This window comes from Akebia trifoliata, chromosome 4 (assembly GCF_017979445.1).
Source record: "Akebia trifoliata isolate Shusen 1 chromosome 4, ASM1797944v1, whole genome shotgun sequence".
Classification (NCBI taxonomy): Eukaryota; Viridiplantae; Streptophyta; class Magnoliopsida; order Ranunculales; family Lardizabalaceae; genus Akebia; species Akebia trifoliata.
In genome coordinates, this window is record NC_141378.1 from 3,432,898 (window position 1) to 3,455,532 (window position 22,635).

Consider the following 22,635-nt stretch of genomic DNA (forward strand, 5'->3'; position numbering starts at 1 on the left):
AATAGACCTTGGAGGGTGGTCCTAAGGAATTCATTGCTTGGTGATTGCTTCATGGGGAGGTGAACATGTACATATAGAAGTGCAATTGGATATGTTATTAGCATAAAAGTTTGATGGCCTCTTAAAATGCATTGAATCACACCCAATTGAATCCACTGTCCCCATCATATCCATATCATCTTGTTAGGCACATAACAAAATAGTTTGACCATTGACATATAGAGGTCTGAAATGAGTACTAGATCCAAATTTATCGAAATCTAAGTTACCAAATCCATTCCTTCTGGATTCCAAGTATAAAACCTTCGAAATCATAACCGACCCTATAAATACCCGTTACCCATCAAGTACCTATAAGATAGATAAATATTTTTGAATTAAATAATAATAATAATAATAATAATAATAATGTGATGATTTCTCAGTAGTTGATGCCAACAATGAATTCGAGCAAATCAAAGTTTTGAAAGTTAGGATCTAGAGTCTTTGTAATTGGGATTAAGAAGGAATAGGAAATATAATATAAGATCATTTGTGTATAGAGAATGTTTTCCAGGTTTCACATTCTCCTTAAAGTCTAATTTTATTCAAAATATATTTACTTATAATTCCTTAAAGATTAATATACAATTATACTATTTGTGGTCCTTATAAAGTTTTTATTTTTATTTTTTGATGACCAAGTATCCCTGGACAGGACCTGTATTTGGGTTTTGCCAAGTCCATGATCTTGTCCAAGATAAGTGAGGGTGCGCCCTCATGGGTAATGTATACTAGGTATCGAACTCACGACCTACGGGCATTAATCCTTATAAAGTTACAAGTAAAACAAATCCACTAGTAGGTCTATTACGGCCCCTAATCAAAACTCTGAAGCCTACACAAAACTGGACAAAATATTAATCAGGTCCATGATTGTTTGTATCCAAACAAATATCCACTTATAACATTGTTGGACTCAAAGCACAAATGCAATCAAAAATAAGAGACCAGCTATTGGCACTCCGACTTTTACTTATTACACCTTAATTTCTTCAATCATTTATCACCCAAATTATAGATTTTAACACTCTTCAAATATTACAAATATTTAGATCAAATTATAAGCAAGGGGTGTCAACACTAAAAAGAGTCGTGATAATGGGACTCAAATGACTCCATGCTGTGACAAGTTCGAGTATGGTAGATATGAATGCCTTGGGATACACAATTGCACTTCCCCATAGAAAAGTGTATCCCAAGGTGTACAGATCTACGGTTCTCGAACTTATCCACATCATGGAGTCATTTGAATGTGCCATCTGGCGAATCATTATTAGGACTTCACTAAAAATAAAACATTAAAGGTTTAGGTCCAAAGCTGAGGTCAGATCTCAACATTATATAAATAGACTATAAAATACCTAAACCCAAAATAAAACCAAGCAAAAAATAAATAAAAAAACTTTGGAAAATTTTTATGACACCCCAAGCTTTTACTTATTGTCATCAATTGGAGTGTACCATGGTCCATGTACTAGGAGGTAGTTAGGATACATTCAAATTCCATGGATTAAAAAATTTAGCAAACAACTAAGATCAAAACTTCATATATATTTTGGTAGGGGTGCGCCAGGCCCAAACAGTAGTGCAACGCATGGGCGACTCACGAAGATCCCAATAGCAAGCTATTGTGATGGGCCCTCCCCCAAAGAAAAATTAATTTAATATCATGTGGGCCGATGGCCCACGTATCAGATATTAAACTGATAAGAACAGATACTACACTTGATCTTAGCCAAAAGGCCGAGAAAGGTATGATTTGGATCATAACCAAAATCTAATTTTGTATTACACTTCTCCCACAACTCTACATAACGCATCCGATGTGGGACTAATTCAAATGCTGCACAATTCTCTACTTCCATATAAGGACCGGGCCGTGTATATTGCATGACTCTGTCTTGGTCCGAACTTTTCAACCGCATGTTTATATTGGCGCTCATGAGGTGAACCCAGATCCAGTTGTATTACATTAATATACAGATTTCTAGGAAAATATTTTGTGAAAAAGACAAACTTTTGAAGGAAATGATTATAAGAAGAATGTTTTTTCCAGAAAATATTTGTGTTTGATTGTATTAAGAACCTTTAAGAAAAGAGAGCTAATTTTAGTTTTAGATGGTGGGGGTAATTGTGAAAAAATAACATTAGTTTTCTCTCACTCTAACTAGAAAATAATTTTCCTAGGAGTGGATTGGATAATATTTCTTGTTCATGTAAATTCCCAATCAAGCTCCTGGATTGTGTTTTCCTAATAAAACATTTTCTCAATAATAATATTTCCCTTTTATGAAAATTCCCAATCATGCACCTAGATTACATTTTCCTCACAAAACATTTCCCTTAGCCACATCAGCCACGTACCAACTCCGTATCGAAAATCGTGTGCATTCATCACGACTTATTTAAGAATCTTAAATTTGAATCACCTTTTGTTAATATTATTTGTAAAAAGGATTATATATATATGGGTCAGGATCAAGCGTCATATGGAAAAACATATGTAAAAACAATGTAACATTAATAAAATTTTAAAATATAGGTTAGAAGTTTCGGATTTTCAACTGATTTTTTGTGAGGAGGATCTCTATTATGGGAAGATCATCCGAAAAAAAAATCAGTCCAATCTGAAACTTCTAACTCCATTAAAAGTAATTTAGAATGTGGACCGTCGATTTTTTGTCAATTTTTATCAATAATTTGTAAATCACTTTTGATGGATTTAGAAGTTTCTGATTGAGCTGATTTTTTGTGAGGATGATCTTCTCATCATAGTGACCATCCTTTCAAAAAATCAGTTCAATCCAAAACCTCTAACCCATCTTTTGAAAAACCATTGTTTTTACATATGGCCCTTGAACCGCCTCCTATATATATATATATATATATGGAGGTGGTTCAAGGGTCATATGAGAAGACATATGAAAAAACTTTTGTTTTTCAAAATAAGAGTTAGAGGTTTTGGATTGAGCTGATTTTTTGCAAGGATGGTCACTATGATGAAAAGATCATCCTCACAAAAAATTAGTTCAATCAGAAACTTCTAAATCCATCAAAAGTGATTTACAAATTAGTGATAAAAATTGATAAAAAATCGACGGTTCACATTCTAAATCACTTTTAATGGGATTAGAAGTTTTAGATTGTGATGAATTTTTTTTTTTTTTGTGGATGATCTTCTAATCATAGAGATCATCCTCACAAAAAATCAGCTCAATCCAAAATATCTAACCCATATTTTAAAATTTTATTAAAAACAAAAGTTTTTACATATGTTTTCTCATATGGCCCTTGAACCTGACCCTATATATAATAAAAAACATCATTTTAACCCAAAATTATCAGAAATAAATTAGAAAATGAAAAGAAATGAGTCTTGTCTCGTTTAAGACTTAAACTGATTTCCAATTTACGAGAGAATCACTTTTATAATCTAAACCAAACGAAACATCGGTTTCAAGAATTGGATTATTGGCAAAGCCCTAACTAGCTTTGGTGTAAAAAAAAACCTATGAGATAAGGGAAGGCTAGCCTGCGTGAACTCCAACCACAAAAGCCATAAAAAGTGAGAACAAAAATGGTACTCTCTGTGGAGCCCATGCAAGTGTCTGTCATTCATCACTCCTGTATCCAAATTTGTCAAAAAGGGTTGGCTCTGCTTTGTTGTTACTTGGTACACGTGGCAGATAATGTTGCACAGGGACCATGGGCCCGTTACACCCTACATTTTCTTAGCAAGTGTCAAGCTTTCAATACCTCAAACCATGGGCCCCTGTGTTTTTTTTTTTCTTTCAAGTTTCTTCAGAAAAACTGACAAATTCGAATTGCGTGATTGTCATCATTGCAACATTTTTTGGGCCCACTTCTCTCATGAAGTCCTGATGGTGATTGCTAGCTGTCAGATTTGTTCAACTTTCATCATGGGCTTGGAAAGCATTTATGGGCCTTTTCATAAAGTCCATTAGAGAACCAAACCTATAGATTGAAATTGTATGTCAAACTGAATTTTTTAGATGTAAACGACATGGCAAGGAAAGATATTCGCGAGCAAACATTTCAAGTCTCTTTTCAAGAACAACTCTATAATAATAATAAGAGTCAAGATATGTAGACTCATGAAAAAGAAAATCATATATTCACACACAATCCAAATCGTGTAAATATGAAATCCAATGGTTGGTATAAAAGATGTATCCTAATAATACATTATCGTTCTCTAAGATAATTTTTAATCGTTGAATCTCACATTTACACGGTTGGGATTGTGTGTGAAAATATGAGCTCACTTTTCTAAGCCTGGGGATCTCAAGCTTATTATTAATAATAATAATAATAATAACATCTACCAATGGTGGAACGATGAAGCTTTTATTTATCATAAATATATTAGTAAAAATTTAATTTTTAACTATGGTAATATATGAGGAATTCTTAAACAGATTTTTAGTTAAAAATCCGAAAAAATCCCACCTTCCATCAAGGGACCACTATTAGACCAAACATGCACGAAAGAAATGTGGAATAATAGTCTATTATACAAGAGATAGAAAGCAAACAGATAAAGGGATCTATATTTAACTCTTTGTTTCGCTTTATATATAAAAATATAATTTATGTCATATTTTTAAGAGAGAAATGCAAGTTCACACGCAAACTTTAAAGGAAATTATAAAAATGTGGAACGTATTTTCATGATAAATTTACGAAAATACGGCCAACTTTTGATGAATTTACAATTCTGACTCACTGTTCATTTTAATTACCAAAACGTGAACCGTAACGATATTGAAGGTTTTAAAGTGACAATCTCACAGGTTTCAAGTGATTATCTCGTAGGTTTCGCTATTTTATGCCACGACCAGTCCATAAATTGTTAAAGCTTCCATAAAAGCCAGACTAAGCAATAAAGTACCTCGTATTTTACCCTCTGCCTCTGGTTGTCTCGCGATACCTTCTACGGCTTGGCCCGCAGCAGTACCTTGACCAACTCCAGGTCCAATAGAAGCAAGCCCTACGGCCAATCCAATTAACAAGATCATCACTATACAAACTGGAGAGCATATTCACATTTTGATAATTAAAATGAACAATTAGTCAGAATAGTAAACTCATCAAATTCAAGATATGAAATGGTAATTTGCCCTAATTCTAAAGTTACTTGTCATACACGTTTCTAAGATATTTAACGAAAAAGGTATGTACATATTTATTTAGTTTTTACCAAAAAGGTATGTACATTATTGCATTTACCTTTGTACATTGTACCTTTATTATTTTAATTTTCATAGAAATTAATCGGTCTTTTATTTGAGGTTCTAAAGTAAATGTAGTAAAATGACTATGTAGAATGAACCCGGTTTGGTATTTATTTATTTTTATCAAAACGAGTAGCTGACCTGTTGTACACTAAACATTTGCAATAATTTTATCTTTTTAGCCTCCTCGTGAACCTCTAATAAAAAACCGTTTTTTTTTTACAAAATTATTATTAAAAAAAAAAAAAAAAAACTTCAACTATATTTATGGTTTGTATGAATTTGAACTATAGTTTATAAAGAGCTCATAAGCTTTAATCCTATGAAGTATAGTATAAATAGAGAGAGAGAGATGATCTGAAACCATACGTACTACTAAGAGAAGTTGTTAGGTCTATTCCATGGCTCCCTTATCCATTAAAGTTGGCCACATGGACGACGTTCAAGAGCTAAGAAAGACTCGACCCATGATAATACCAGAGAGGTTCGTTCGCGACAAGGCCGAGAGGCCAACAACTCCTCCTCCATCTTCATCATCCATGCACATTCCCATTATCGATCTATCGAAGATGATCCAAGGCAATGAAGATGAATCCCGTAAAGAGCTTAATGAGCTCGCCGTGGCATGCGAAGCTTGGGGTTTCTTCCAAGTAAACGTTTTACTTTATCTTGCTTTCTCTTTGTATTTTATATTGGGATTCCACAAACCCAATACTAATCGTACTAGTAAGTAGTTTTATGGATAAACGAGTTGATCAAAGCTAAGGTTTGTGTTCTTTAATGTGATAGGTAATTAACCATGGGATCGACGTGAAATTGTTGGAGAGTATAGAGAAGGTGGCCATGGAATTCTTCATGTTACCTGTGGAGGAGAAACAGAAGTATCCCATGGAACCTGGGACAGTTCAGGGATACGGACACGCATTCGTGTTCTCGGAGGATCAAAAGCTGGATTGGTGCAACATGTTAGCTCTAGGTGTTGAGCCCCTCTTCATAAGAAATCCAAAGCTTTGGCCTACAAAGCCAGCTGAGTTCAGGTATGGTACATATATATATATCTTGTTTATGGAATCACTTATCTTTAAGAATCATGGTTAATAAATCGATTGTTTGGTGGCTATATTTAGAAAGTGCTTTTTGGAGGTCTAAAAGCACTCCATAAGTTTAAGGACTAGGTTTGGTCAAAATCAGCTTATGCATCCTAAATTGTGTTTGATTGACTATAGTGCCTTTTAAATTAGAGTTAACCCTAAAAAAATGTATGAAGTTATTTTGATCATTATAATAAAAATTACAACATTTTCATCCAAAAAAATCTCCTAATTTTCAATAAATCTAAATTCTTGCAAAAGCTAGATGCCAGTAAAGATCTAGATAGTTTTGAATTCCAACCCCATGAGTGCGAGTTGAACTTTCCACGGTGAGATAAAAGGGTTGGCTTTCCGGAATCCAGCTCTGGTGCTTCCCTCGTAGATTAATTAGATATGACATGTGTCGAAGAGGACCCTGACTTTACAACGTTGCTCATGAGGAGCACCTCTTTAATGGAGCGATACTTTAGTAGCCGAAGTGGATAAATATGCATTAATAGATATGATTGAATTGAGGTTTTCGCTTTTTGACTTTAGGCTCCCATGGAAATCAAGAAGTCAGATGCTCGTCAAATAAGATTCGAGACCAAAGCAAAAAATAAAAAATCCATCCACAAAAGCCGACTTAAAAAAACAACTTTCAATGGTCTACTACATTTACATTAATGTTTTGTACTTGTTATTGTGCAGTGAAACACTAGAGATGTACTCTACAAACATAAGGAAGCTATGTAAAAATTTATTGAATTTCATAGCAATGACCCTTGGCTTAAACCAAGACGTGTTCAACGAGATGTTTGGGGTGGCAGTGCAAGCAGTGAGGATGAATTATTACCCACCATGCCCGAGTCCCAACCTTGTGTTAGGTCTAAGCCCACACTCAGATGGAAGTGCCCTCACAGTGTTGCAGCAACGTACCCATAGCTCTGTTGGTCTTCAAATCCTCAAGAACGATACATGGGTCCCCATTCAACCAATTCCGAATGCCCTAGTCATCAACATCGGAGACACCATAGAAGTAAGATAAAAATCTACCTCAGTTTAATATTTAATTCTACATCTTTTAACATATTAAATCGTTACCGTAGATCATGTTGGTCCATCTAATTAACGGTCATACAGGTTCTTACAAATGGAAAATACAAGAGTGTGGAACACCGAGCAGTGACACACAAGGAGAAGGACCGCCTCTCAATTGTCACATTCTACGCTCCAAGCTATGAGATCGAACTGCGTCCTTTGCCTCAATTGGTCGACGAAAATCACCCCTGCATGTATAAAAGTTTCAACCATGGAGAGTATAGTAGACACTACGTCTCAAACAAGCTACAAGGCAAGAAAACTTTGGATTTTGCCAAGATTGAAACCAAGTTGTCATCCTAAGACCCCACAATATTGCCTCTCAACTTCCAAGTTGTAAAAAGTTTAAATTATTGAAGTTCAGTTCGTGAAAGTCTTGTGAATAGAAATAAAGCAAAACTTGGATTTGAACTTCAAATCAGTGATCATCTTTGATGGGTGTAACTGTTTATACATGATGTAACCATCACCAATCAATGGAAAGTGTTCACAAACTTATCTCTCCGAATTTGTTTTTTTAAGGACATTGATCTTATTGAAAATATTTTAAGGAGAAGAAAGAAAGAAAGAAAGAATAACTAGAAAAGGAGAAGTCACTTCTACTGTTTGTCTTTGAGAATCCTGGGAGAGACCCAATATCACAACCAACCCATATTTCTCCAGAATCAATCAAGAGGACAAGGGAAACAATTGTTGGTGGCGAAGAATAAGTCCACAAATCCATATATGTATACCAGCCTTACTGGAATGAACAAAGCAGGTGCATCGTATTGAAGTCGAAGGGTTACACTAATCACTATTGGTGCGTCACATCGTAGTACGAAAAGTGTTAGTGGCCATTATAATATCGAAAGGATCTGATTTTATAAGATTAATGAAATTTGAAGGAAACAAAGATATCAGGTATATTGATTTCTAAAATTTTTACAAGTAATCAATCTTTTTTCCTTCTACAATAATAATTATGTTGTGCTAATGCTTAGTAGATCTTAGCTTCATTAGTTGTCGAATACACATATTATTAAAAGGTGCGAAAATGTGAGCATTGGTGCTAAAGGAACCACTTGTCACTCTGATCTTTGACTTTTTGCCCAATATGAAAATTTGACCAAGTCGGTCGTCAATCAAATGGAAACACTGTAATCGTAAACTATTAACTGTTGGATCTTGAAGTTGATTTCATTAGAATGCGACCATCCATCTCAGCCGTTGAATTTTCATAGATGCTGATTGAATAGACATCCTAATTCAATGTTTTAGGAGGGCGTGCTATGATCACGACAGATATAAATGTCAAATTGATGAACAAGAAAGGAGTGGAAAATGCAAACATCACATCTCATATCATTCAACGTATTCCTTTGTGATGTGTGGGTTGGAAAGCATGTTGTAAAAGCAAAGAGCACTCCAATAGATTAATGTACTTAATCTACACATGGGACCACAAAATTAAATAAAAAACAAGCACAAGAAAGAAAATATTTCCCTGAAATCAAATTGCCATGGAAATGATTCTGAGAATATTGAGTTTTTTAGAAAAGTACTTTCCACTGTTTGTTAGTTTTTGCCCATTGGAAAAAAAAAAAAAAAGTCCAAAATAGAGTTTATTTATTTTTTTTTTTTGAAAAAAAAAAAATTCAGAAAAGAGGTGACTTATAGTTTTGATGGAGAATCAAATCGTGAGAGAATAATATTGATGAGTCCAGCAGGTTACATACTTGCAGACCACCATTGAAGACGTACACTATGCCACAGCAGTAATCTGATCTGATCTGATCGGATTTAAACAACAGGTGCACCAAGCCTATATCGTAAAACAAATAAAATCATAAACATGGAAAGGGGGCAAAGTAATAAGATTAGCACTTGGGATGGAAGACTGATAATAACTTTGATAATTTCTTAAATTATGAGAATGACAAACAGAAAGCAATCGCACTTACGAAAACAAAGTACAATTGAAGGAAGAAAAAAATTAAAGCAAGCAACTAAGTCATAAGGGAGGATTATGGAAATATAAGGACTGGCAAAGATGCCGAAACTTTACAGAGTACTTCCTTACTTTCCGGTAGAGTCGATGACTGAGAAATTACCCAAACCTGGGAATTAAGGTAAAATGTACTAGACTTCTCCCTCCGAGTCTCAAGTACACTTAAAGAGGCTCAATACCACCAACAGCACTTGAAGCAGTTTCTGTTAACATTCTTTTTTGTGCCTTTAGCCAGCTTCACCCACTTGAAACCCAATAGAGTACACTGAAAACCAACAGAATCAAGCAAGGTATCTGAACACGTTAGGGTTTTCTTTGTCTCTCTCCAGATAATCCCGGGTGATCAGATCTTCGATCCGCTTCTTGATTGCCTTAAAATCGGGCTGCACATCCACAAATTCATCAAGAACCATAGAAAGATTTTCTTTTTCTTTTGGCAATCAAGTATGTATACTATACCATACCTTGAACATGCGGCCTAACTGCTCGACGCACTCCATCACTAATTGTTGGTGACCCAAAACTTTCCGACTCTTCATGATCCGCACGATTGAGGCATCAATGGCATATCGTCTGTCCTTATCAACATCCTCAATCACTTTCTTCTTCTCGTCAACAGGAGGAAGGGGAATCTGCAGCTTCTGAAATGTTATACCATCTCTAATCTATATTTAAGAAATGAGAACAGGTAAGATAGATATGAGAAGGATGTCAAAGGAGTTCAAACCTTGATCCTCCTCATTTTGTCGGTAAATTTGGAATTGAATTCGAAGTGGTCCGTTGGAGAGATGGTTTTAGTGCTCGGTTCCTTAATAAGAATCTTGTATTTTGCACATGAGAGGGAATGAAGTAATCTAACAATGTCATCATCAGTCAAGTTCAACTGGGTCATGATTTCGGAATAGCTCAACCTATCCGAAGAATTGAATAGTAGCAATGCAGAGGCCTGTAAACAAGAATGGTTAAAAGGCCTGAACCTCTGCACTCACAATCGATTAGCTCGTTCCATCAGATAGATAACAGGGTCTATCAATGAGTTACCTGATAAGTAGTCACAATCAGCTCTATAGTTTTCGGTTCAAACTTTCCGCTGAGGTTACAAGTGCCTAGAGAGTATATCCATGTGAGTTTTCGGTGTTTAGTTTTTGTTTGATAGAACTCCCTGAAAACCTCCACACACTTTACCTGAAAGGAAGACATTCACGGTTCATGGTTGTTGAAGAAAGTCCCCCTTCATATTTCCAACATTTAAGGAATTAGAAAAAAAGGTATGTAAATGATTACCATCTCCAAGGGTAGGTTTAAATCAAATGATTTATAACTTGGCCAGAATCCAGTAGTCAGGACAGTGACTGCCAAGTCAATCCCAGGATTTGCATTTGGATTACTATTAAGATACTCCTCAAAATTGGTTTGATTTTCCCTTGCCAACGTTAAATCGGTAACCTGAAAGAGGAAGGGAATGCCAAAACATGAAGCTTAATTTCAAATTATAATGATATATAAACAAATTCAGAATAGTTCTAATTCACAACTGACAATCCCAAGCAACCAACCATCCCCTCCATTTTGGATGTGAACTGTCCACCACATTGTTGTTTCAATTTTGTCAAAATACTTCTCTCATGGTCATCATTTGCACTCTTGTCAAATAGAAGCCGGCGAGCAAGCTTTTTCCTGTCAATAGACAAGTAACAACATGTTAATATGTAGTGTCTTCACAAATTTGATCTAAAGAGAGATGAAGGAATTTTAGCAAAAGGGAACCTTTACCTATAGAACTCAGCGAAAAGGTCTTTATCACTAATATAAGCAAGCAGCTTTACTACCTGTAAATTATTTAAAAACTCAATGGTGCAATAGAATCAGAGCCATATAGTGGAATGGAACATGAAGAACATAATTAATAATGAAAACAACTACCTTCTCAAGTGTTTCCTCTATGGCTTCATCACTCAACTTCTCACTCCCACCCTTTTTAAGGATATTATCACAGAATGTAGCCAGTAGTTCTGCACTTGAACTGCCGGCAACACCCTTGTTGCAAAATAACTCAAAAGCTTCTTTGAGTGCCTAAAACACACACACAACAAAAAAAAAACATTTTTCACAAGAGAACAGATGAGAACATTATCCAAATCAGGAGGATATTATCCAATACAAACCTTGTGAAAAAGGGAATGGTTCATAAAACAGTCGTTCACATACGCTAAATATTTGTCATGCAGCTCGATTACTTTTCTAACAAAAACCTGAAGACCACAACACCATTTTAGTTACAATTCCTGACAACTTTTCTATCAGACCCCCCAAATGTATAAGTTTCGAGATTTACCTGTTCCTGCAAACCAACCACATCCTTTTTCTCTGCCTGTGAGAAAATAATTTGTCAGCTAGACTCACAATTGCAATCACTTAAAAAGAACAATATCTTGTATGCATTGCCAATACATGAGTTATGGTTTAATATTTACAGCACAGTGGTAGCTAGGCACAGAATAGTAACAGTAACAGATACAAGCACACATATCGGCAGTGTGTCCAGTTCACGAAGCATGTAACCACGCAAAATGAATCACATAGTGAATTGAAAATTTCCCAAGTTCTAGCTCAAAGTAAATATATCCAAAACTGCCTAACAGAGTAATTCGATACAGGAGAATGAGACAATAAGACCAACCAATCTTCCCATCTTCATGGTTTGAATACAGACTTACTCGCCAAGTCAGCACCTTCAACAAAAGGCCATTATAACCTACAACTCACCATGATCAACTCTCAATCCAAGGGCTTGACAATCTTCGTAGCGAACATAACCATAAAAAATCGCTATAAATCCAATATTCCTAAATTCCGAAGGTGTTGCAACTACTGTTAATTTTCAACATGCTACAACCCATGAGGATCCCTCATCTAATGTTTACAAGGTGAAGTGGTAACTAAGTTGTTCTGAATTGTCTTCAGATGTTTTTTTTGTTGTTGTGATAAGTGTAGATTTATTAATGAGGAAAAGAGTACAATACAGACGTACAAGGCGGTCGAGGTGACCAACCCAAAATGCTCCTAATGATCTACCAAAGTCTCCCACTGGAAGACAAAGTCTTCAAAGAAGATATCCTTAAAATCAGGGTATAACTTGCACCAAAAAATTAAATGCCCTAAAATGTTTAAGGTAATCTCACGAAAGTTTGAGGTCACCCCTCTAAAAAGTCTCCCATTCCTTTCCTACCAAATTCTCCAACAAATGGCAAAAGAAAGAAACCTCCACAAAATGTTCAATCTCCTCGAAAAACAGGACAAATCCCAACTCTGAAAGAGAGAGAAAAAGTAGTGTTCGGAAGAACCCAAGAAATCCCAAATAGACCAAAGAAATGACTCCAAAGAGCGGAGGACACCTCGCAGTGTAATAAAATATGATCAACGGACTCACCATTGGCTAGACAAAGAGCACAACAATTGGGCATCACAAAACCTTGAGGGATTTCATATCATCTTAAATGATAACATTTATAGCATACACATTTATCAAAATCAGTAACTGACACATTACATACAATGCTTACTGAACTCTGTAACAAATGCATTTGGAATATAATACAGGAGCTAGAACACACAGGTTTTTGGAATAGCAAAAGGCAGTTAGAAGAACCAACCTTTTTGTTACTTGCCGCATCTTCTGCTTGCTTGACCAAGGCTGTGCCTTCAGCAGTAACGTGCTGTATCAGAGAACCACCGAAAATTTAAAACTAAGATATAATGATATAGACAAGGCACTCTTTTACTTCTGAATATCAAAATTCTACTAGAGAACCATCCAACCTGCTTAAATATATTAGAAACGGGTTCCAAACCACGAGGTATTCTACAGAAGAGCCTATACATCCTTGAGAGATCCTCCACCTATAGAGTACACATATGGACAGCATTTCTAATTAGCAAAGGGCGAAGTAAGATAATCCTAACGGGATCTCACAAGATGCATCTCTATAAATACCTTGTCATCTCTAAGCAATGCATGACACCCAGAGTGCTCCTTCTCAAGAAGTTGGCTTGCATATACATATAACAACTCGTGTTGCACTTTCTACAATGAGAAGATGTGATCAATGAATAACAATCAAACAGGAAGAGTTCATATTCTCCCTAAAACATGTAAGCTCATCATATACAACTTAATGAAAGTCCACATTAGATTTATATGAGTTCATATTCTCCCTAAAACATGTAAGCTCATCATATACAACTTAATGAAAGTCCACATTAGATTTATATTCTTATTTAGTATACTGCAATTTCTACCATCTCAAGTCCAACTAAACATGACTGACAATCGAACAAAAACAAGAACAAACCTCCAATAACTTCTGCTCACTGCTAGAATGCAAGTAATGAGAAACCCTATCCTTCTCCCGTTTCAGGCACTCCTCAGCCTAAGAATGACAACAGAAACCATTAATCATCAACCTGATTGTTTCTACAATTATATTTTGATCAAAATGCATGTAAATACACGAGGGATTACCTTTAACATGTAATCTGGACAAGAATCCTCTAAAATCCAATTAGAAGCCTTTCGAGAATAATACGCAGCTGTATCTTTAAGCATGTCCACTTCAAAGTTGTTCTCATAACAATCCATTTGCCCCATTCCAATTTCAACAAAAATGTCTAAAACATTCTTCAGCAAAGCTCGATCAATCTGCTCTCCCTCACGCTCTTGATCAATCTAGTGCACAACACTATGCTAATTAACATTGAGTGGAAAAGAAATATTATATATGTTAGATGCATTGCCTCAACATACCAGAGATATTACAGCAGCTCTAACTTTACCATTGATCTCCTGATAAACCTGAAATTAGGAAAAATATATAAAATAGTAAAGCACATTGATTAGGAAAAGGGTTATTGTGATACTCAAACTTAGAATCAATTTGAAACATACAAGCGTCACGTAGAAATTCGAGTAGCCAACTTCTAGGTCAGTATCTATGGTATAAGTTGGCTATTGAGGAACCTTGAGGTTGGATCGCACCATGTATCTATCACTTGCCAAGGGATATCGACCAACCCTTATTTTTATCCGAATATTTACCATGTATCTATCTAACAACAGTAAGTGTCAAACTAGATTCTAAGAAGAATCTAGAGACAATATGGAATGATGATCTGGAAGGATCTCTCGTCCTAGATAGGACCAACCAAGATCATGAAATGGATCGAAAGTGATCTCAAACGTCAGATGGAATCTAGACATAAATCAAGAGCCCTGGGAGATCTCTAAAATACCACAAGCTCAAGAAACACGATCTTATGCGTTGGAGCCTTGGAAGTTGCCAGCCCCGTTTGGGACCCTGAAGTTCAAACTGAACGAGGGAAGTTTCTATATAGTGGAAAAACCTAAAAGATAAGGCATTGAATCCAAAGTACCCCCGACCACACCATTTGAGGATGGTGAGAAATAGATACAATTCAAGCTCAAGATCAACCAAGAGGCCAAAGAGTAGTTGATGAAAGAGTTTCCATCAACGTTGTTTTTAACCTCGAGTAGCAATCAATGTCCAAAGGAAAATAAACACAAGCTGGTTTTTATTTAATTTTTTTTTTATAAGTAAACACGACCTTGTTTTTAATATACATAGAAAACATCATGGTTTAAGAGTAAAGCTCTTCACATACCAAATCACGGAAGCAAGTGAGTCCAACATCATTGAGTGCTGGGAGTGACCTCCGAGCAATGAAATATCGATCGAGATAATGAAAGAAGCGCGAAAGCCACCTCACCATAACTTTATGATTGGCCCACCTCTTTACAAGCTCTCTCAGCATAAACTCGTCATGCTTCTCTCTTAAAGATGGCAATACCTGAATTGTGGTACAACGCAATGAAGTTCATAACAGGAGTACAAACAATAGTACAATTAAGCAGAACCTTTAATTCATAATATTATAGATTGGAAGTCGAAAATATAAAATAAGGAAAATATGTTAGAATAGAGACCAACAGCAAGAAAAGCAGTCCAGAATACAAATGAAGCCATGCAAAATAATGACCAAAACTTTAGTGGAAATTATTGTTCCATTTCTCCCTTCCAACAGGTTCTGATCACAGGAAATTAATGGTCCATATATCAATACTCTAAACTCTCAAAAAGATACCACACAACTTTAAACCATAAAATAGGAACTACTTTGGTAATCCCACAAGATAAAGTTGAATTATAAAAGAAATCACCCTTTCCACTAATAGGCCCGTTACCACAAACCTTCAGAATAATCTTTACAATGCATTTATTTCCAACTCATAATGCCAATTAGACTTGTAAATGTTGAGTGTACATTTTCCTCCACTCTCGGATGTGTCATACCCTAATTAGGTCTTGTGAACCTCTTATATTCATAGTTCTCCCCCTCTCCAACAGATCAGCCTTTTGGAGTAGTTGGTTAGTTAACATGGTATCAGAGCGCTAGGTTCGTATAGGTCGCAGGTTTGATTCTTTTCACCCTTATGGGTGAGGAGTGTTGAGTGTAAACTTTTCTCCACTCTCAGGTGTGTCATACCCCAATTATGCCCCATGACCCTCTTATATTCAAAGTTCTCCCCTTCTCCAACAGATTGGTCTTTTGGATTAGTTGGTTTGTTAACAGTAAACACCTTCAACGTCCCACCATCCTCATCCCCGATAAGGCAGCTGAGTCCATATAAACCCAGAGGGAACCAAATTTAATATGCCTTGAATCCTCCACTACTTGGTCACCAAATCTTTGTACTGGATGACATATTGATTTTTCCATTTTGATGTTTTGCATACAGGTTTCACTGCAATGCATGCAATCCTCTTATTAATTCATGTAACAACACAATATCAAACTCAATGTTATCAAATAGCATATGGCATATGCGGTCGCATATTGCACAAAATATATATTTTCATTTAAAAAAATTAAATAAAAAGAGTAAAAAATAAGGAAAAAAAGGTGGGAAATGTTTAAAAAATTAGAAAAAATATAAGAAAATAAAAAGCAACCTATAACAATATATTTGGATTTTGGATAGCACTCATTTTTCAAATTGAATAAAATTGATTACATTTAGTCATTTAATAACAAGAATAAAAGAACTCAAGAAGCTAAATAGTCGATAATATATAAACTATTCATGATACGAAGATGGCCTACTTTAATTATCAAATTCTAGTTTTAGTTCTAGATAATTAACGTGGATTCTTCTTTAATGATTTAATCATTGGATACTACGATCATCTTATGTTAGAATGCATAAACTCAAAATTTTGAAAAAATAAAGTAAAAATAAGATTTAAAGAGAATATAAGCTAGTGAAAGAATAAAAGAAATAGCTTAGAATAATGCATGAATAGGGGGTGGAAATAGTGTAGTTGTAGGAGAAGATAGATTCAAAAAAACTTGAATTTAATGCTCTAATAGTTAAATCATTGCTTATTGGAGTAATATGCCATCGCATACTTTTGTATGCTATGGCATGATGAACTAGAAACCCTAAATCGCATATGCCATCATGGCATATGCGATTGCATTTGACAACATTGAAAAAACTACTCATATGGATTTTTCCATTTTGATGTTACTCAAAGGAATTCTTCCTCCACCAAGGGACAAAGAGACCATCCAACAACCAAGTCAATCACCCTTCTGTAAAGGTCCACTTTATGCCAAAAAAAAGGGCAAAAGTAAGCAAATCATCCAATTCTCCTTCAATGAATGAAAAAATAATTTATGTTTTTCCCTTCATCCCTACCCACTACAAACTGATACCAATTCTTCAATTGACCTTCTTCCAAAGAACAATAATAGTATAGTATAGGGTAAATAACTAAAAGAGGGTAAAATATTTTAATATTTATGAAAAAGAATATATTTTTTCAAAAATTACCAAAAACAAATCAAGACGCTGGACGGTCCAGCGTTTTAGTAACTCGCTGAACTGTCCAGTGTTTTAATGTGTTAAAATACATTTATTTACCAAAAATGCCCTTTTAATGGTTAAAATGTTGGACTGTCCAGCGTTTTAACACCTCACTAATTTAGGCTCCATTTAAAACGCTGGACAGTCCAGCAAGTTACTAAAACGTTGGACTGTCCAGCGTTTCAACACCTTACTAATTTACCCTCTATTTAAAATGCTGGACTGTCCAGCGACATAATTCCTTTTTGGCCATTTTTTTTAAAATAGATTTTTTTTGTCAATATTAAAACATTTTACCTCTTTTAGTAATTTTCCCTATAATATAATACTGGAAGGAAAGGAAAAAAAAAAAGGATAATAAAAGCTTTCGGGAGACAATCACATGCATAGAGAACGGACAAAATCAATTAACAACCATAGTTTCAAATAAGAAGCCAACAACTCATGATGTAATAAAAACTGAAACAGTCAATATTAAGATAAGAACATGAGCAGGAGCAAATCTTCCTCACCATTGAAGTAATGTACTCATCAAAGGACTCCCGGTATTTGTCGTAAAGTTGTTGTGAGTAGTCATGAGGAGGTTTTTGAGTGCACATGTTATATATGGTTCTGTTATCAATGTAAAGGAAATAAAACCCCATTAACACAACACTATTTTGCATTAAAAAAAAACAAGACCACTGAAATGGAAATTTATGAAAAATCAAACAGAATGAATCATACGTGTAAAGCATCATATAGTCCTCCGAACTGAATTGAGGCTCAGGGAACCCTTCTAGAATGTTCTTGAGCTTAGTGATCCCCTTCTGCATGAATTCCCATCCTTGGTCTAAATCGATAGTCTTACGTTCAATCATCGCCATGTCCTTCCGTTTTAACTAGAGCTACCCAAATCAAATTCTACAAATTATCATCCATTCTCAAATACATTAAAATCCACAGCACAAATTCTAGACTCGAAACCCTACTTATATTGCACCTAAACAATAACCACAGCAAACAAAAAAATCAAATACAATTTCCTACACACACGCCCTAGATTCAACAACACGAGAAAGCCAAAATCCTCTTGCGATCGAAATAAAAACTCTAATCCATCATAGAAAAATCAAAATCCAACAAATCCGTCATGTAATGATCAACAACTGCTGAAATTGATTGTAAATTTGCAAGAAATCATCAAAAAAATAAAAAAACAAAAGACAAAAATGAAATCAAAGTCGATATAACAGAAAATAAAAATGCCAATATGTATAAACACGAAGAAGAAACTATTGTAAATCGAAACAAAAACAAACACGTTAAGAGGAGAAAGAATACCTGCGTTGATTCGACCAAACCCTAACCCTGAGAAACCAGGATCGATAAAGATTGAGATAATTAGGTGATGAAGAAGAAGAAAAAACGAAACCCCGATTCGGAAAAATTAGAAGTGAGGGGTTTCGATCTCCGACAATGCGAAATGATGAGACCTCTCTCGCACGCAGGCATAAGGCAGTGGGGTGCGGATGCTATTCTCCCTAGGCTTCACGAAATCAGGCCATTGGATTTTCCTCGAGATTTGTACATGTATAGTTTGGTGGAGCATTTAACGGTGAATAATCAAGGAGGACCTTTAGTTGATGATGACTGCAGCACAGCTTCCTCCTTGCTTTATATTAGGGGCTTTGCTTTTCTTTCTAATTTAGAGAGTTAATTATTGAATAATGCTGAAGTGTTCTCAAGCCGTAACCTCATATCGCACTTTTTGACGTTAAAGCATGGGAACCATAGATTCTTTTCATCGAGATATGAGTGTGGTTTCTCTCGACTTTCACGTCAAGAAGTACGATATGAGATTCCAGCACGAGTCACTCCAGCATAACTCCTAATTATTAGTAACTAAAGAAAGGTTAGTTCATAACTTCATATGCTATGTGTTTGTCCTCATCACACTAGTTTTGTGGAAAATTATTTTGGTAGAAAATTAGCGTTATAAATACTTTAAAAATTACTTTTTTCTGTGAAAATTAAACACTTTTTCCTCTCTCTCTCTCTCTCTCTTTATTATTATTATTATTATTTTTTAATTTTATATGCATTCCAACTTTTACTTATTACGCCCCAATTATTTAAATTATTTATACTTCTCAACTAAAAATTACCGTAAACCATTTAAAACAGAAATTAACATTTTCACGTCAAATTTTATTTTATAATACTTGCACAAAATTTAAATAAAAAAAAAAAAAAAAAAAACTACAAGTTGCCATTGTCAATAATAACCCATCAAAAAGAACAAGTTGATACCAACAACGATCATCTACTCTAACCTCTTGATGCTGATTTTGTGCTCTACGATATCTCTTTATCAAATAAAATAAAATGTCCAAACCAAAAGTGAGATAATATGCTCATCATATTAATTTGTTTACTTTTTATATTTAGTTGGAGTGTAATAAATAAAAAGTTGAGTTTGCAATAGAAATCATAATTTCTTCTAACTTGGTTTCTCCTCAAAAGTGTCCTTGCCATCACAAACAGCTTTTACTACTTAACTAAAATGAGGCAAACAACTGAATGAAGAATTTGCCCAACAAAAATAGGCCCCCCCAACAATCTATGCCCCCTCAAATCATCTTGGTGTATTTGACTTTAGCTCAATAAGAATTGCCCTTTTAGTGCACAACAATTCTTGGAACTTTTCTTGTTTAAACTCGACTACTCTCTGGTACTTTGATCCCAATTGAGGGGATTATTCTTATTGAGCCATTTATTTTTTAGGGTCGTTGGAGTTTTATGAGGAGTCCATTATCAAAGGGTTATTAATTGGTTTACTCACTCTTAAATTTGTGCTTCTTCAAATGAGCGGTCGACAAGTAGAGTTGGCCGACGAGAGATTGGAGGAACAAATGAAACTTTTTTTCGAGGTTTTTAGGGCATGGACATATATATATATATATATGAGGAGGTCTATAGCTACTCCCAGTTTATACTCCCTATTTTTACACCTTATCCTAGTCGTTGGGGTAAGAGAATCCACTGTATAAATAAATGTTGATGTGGCAGTGCAATTACTAGTTTTTATCCTTTTAAACGGCTCAAGCTGAGCCGACTCTATTTCTTTATAAAGATTTAGAACGTGATTATTTACTATTTGTCAGTTATAAGATCACGATTATCTACAACATGTAGGGCTGATGTGGCAAGATTAATGAGAGATTTTAGGGTTTTATTAGGAGTCGTGATAATCTGACTTAGGCACGTGGCATACTCAATCGACTTATCTGATGTGATAGGCTCGAAAACCATAGATGTGCTCTCCTTGAGATACAAATTTGTACTTTTTTATGGGGAATTGTAATTTTGTTTCCCGAGGAGAACACATCTACAGTTTCCGAGCGTGTCACGTCATATACGTTGATTAAGTTGCCAAGTGGCTAAGTCAGATTATCAGTACTTTTTTATTAGTTAGCCGATCTTCTCTTTCTCAACAAATCTTAGTCCCGTCATCTCCTCTTCCTAACCAAATCCTAACAACAAATCCCGTCCAGGGTTTAGAGATCTAAATAATAAGTGCATCATTTTGTTCGTAGCACTAGAGGTAGGCATGCTGGGAACTTGATTCAAACAAAGCAAACTTAATTGAAGGCTAGAAAACTTTAATTAAAATTAATTTTATCTAATTGATTATTCTTTGGGTACCCAACTTAATTTATTATTCTCAATATGCATAATTCTGGCATTGAAATTGTGGTGATTGAATCCAAACTCCTACGGCTCGATGACTTTTGCAATGGATTCTAGTGATTAAATCTGGTTTGGAATGGGATTTGTCAATCTATGTATGCATACTTGATTGCTCTTGAGCTGAGAAACCAATGGTAAGCTTTGAATAGGATATTTAGTACATTGCTGCAAGCATTTATTGTAATTTTTCTTTGAGGATTTGTGAGAGATGTAGAATGTATGAGAGGAATAAATTCATGTACAGGGTTGATGGTTCACAACTGTGCAAGCTCTTTATGTCTTCCTTTGTAAGAGTTGCTAATTCTTGAAACCTAGATCCCAAGCCAAGGGAATTGGATGAATGCCTCTTCTATTTGATTGGTGATGTGGTCAGATTTTATATTAAAGCTGTCATTCATATTCTTATGGGAAGAAACAATGAAAGAAAAGGGAATTTGAGTTTACTATTGAGAGAGGAAATAAGACTTACTTTCCCGTTTCGTGTTGAATTGATATGAGATATACGGGAAAGGTGAGAAATGTGAGTTTTTGACTTCTTTCCATCTTGATATGCCTTTAATAAGAACCAACTCAAGCCGAGCTATGTAAAGAAATCTCTTCAGAAGACTGTCACATCATCAATATTTTTAATCGTGGATTTCTTTCTTTCTACGACGGTTGATGGGTGTAAAAACATGGACTATATATATGAAAAGCATGGAATCCTAAAGAGAGTCAAACATTTTTCAAAATAGGGGTTAGAAGTTTCGGAATGACCTAATTTTTTGTGAAGATGGTCTCTATGGTGAGGAGATCGTCCTCACCAAACATTAGTCATTCCAAAACTTCTAACCCTAATTTACAAGTTAAAGAATCGTGAACCGTCTGATTTTTGTAAACCACTTTTGATGGGTTGGAAGTTTCAGAATGAGATGATTTTTTGTGAGGATAACCTCTTTATCATAGAGATCATCCTCACAAAAAATCAGCCAATTCCGAAACTTTTAACTCATACATTGAAAAAATGTTTGACTCTCTTTAGGGCATGCAAACGCCACCCTATATATATATATATATATATATATATACCTTTCACATATTTTATGCAACACTAACGATTTTTGACTCGAAAATTCACTCTGTCTACATGGCAAGGGCACAAAACCATTGATCTTTTCCTTGTGTATCTTGATTTTGCCACGTCAATTGAGTATAAATTGAGTGAAAATTTTCAAGTAAGAAAATCCCAACTCTTTTATGTAATTCTCTATGGGTCAATACAAGTGGAAACAATCCCTATAGCAATTGGGGCAATAACTACACACTCTATGTTCATATTGATTGCTTATTGATGGATTTATGCTTCTAACCACTATTTGACTCCCTCACTAACCCACAACCTTGCATTGCCTTGAGTCCAACTTTAAAGTGGCTAGGCCGCTTCAAAATTTCGGAGGAACCCTCCTCTTTATAAGACATAGCTTTTGTGAATATTTCACACCTCCCTACTTTTTCTTTAAT

The 22,635-nt window shown here is 35.1% G+C and overlaps 2 protein-coding genes and 1 non-coding gene across 5 annotated transcripts; 1 reads left to right on the forward strand and 2 right to left on the reverse strand.

The window, feature by feature from the left end:
- Positions 1-1,601: 1,601 nt before the first annotated feature.
- On the reverse strand, positions 1,602-1,798 carry LOC147403009 (U2 spliceosomal RNA). Its single transcript, XR_015178175.1, has one exon. It is a non-coding gene; the product is annotated as a U2 spliceosomal RNA (small nuclear RNA).
- A 3,832-nt stretch (positions 1,799-5,630) lies between these two features.
- On the forward strand, positions 5,631-7,972 carry LOC147403010 (protein LATERAL BRANCHING OXIDOREDUCTASE 1-like). The gene is made up of 4 exons (XM_086438450.1): positions 5,631-5,947; positions 6,087-6,334; positions 7,079-7,406; positions 7,511-7,972. The coding sequence occupies exons 1-4, from the start codon at positions 5,699-5,701 to the stop codon at positions 7,769-7,771; spliced, it is 1,086 nt and encodes a 361-aa protein (XP_086294576.1). The 5' UTR covers positions 5,631-5,698; the 3' UTR covers positions 7,772-7,972.
- A 1,362-nt stretch (positions 7,973-9,334) lies between these two features.
- On the reverse strand, positions 9,335-19,032 carry LOC147403011 (cullin-1-like). Of its 3 annotated transcripts, none has more exons than XM_086438448.1 (20): positions 18,727-19,032; positions 18,130-18,284; positions 17,916-18,015; positions 15,138-15,323; positions 14,263-14,310; positions 13,981-14,184; positions 13,811-13,888; positions 13,453-13,542; positions 13,278-13,358; positions 13,112-13,174; positions 11,794-11,829; positions 11,624-11,710; positions 11,382-11,531; positions 11,232-11,287; positions 11,015-11,135; positions 10,743-10,904; positions 10,500-10,643; positions 10,186-10,404; positions 9,923-10,090; positions 9,335-9,841 (listed from the first exon to the last, which is right to left on the reverse strand). In XM_086438448.1, the coding sequence occupies exons 2-20, from the start codon at positions 18,267-18,269 to the stop codon at positions 9,740-9,742; spliced, it is 2,235 nt and encodes a 744-aa protein (XP_086294574.1). In that variant the 5' UTR covers positions 18,270-18,284; positions 18,727-19,032; the 3' UTR covers positions 9,335-9,739. The 3 variants fall into 3 exon arrangements, with proteins under 3 accessions (XP_086294574.1, XP_086294572.1, XP_086294573.1); XM_086438446.1 differs by having other exon boundaries at positions 18,130-18,290; XM_086438447.1 differs by having other exon boundaries at positions 18,130-18,306.
- Positions 19,033-22,635: the final 3,603 nt, after the last annotated feature.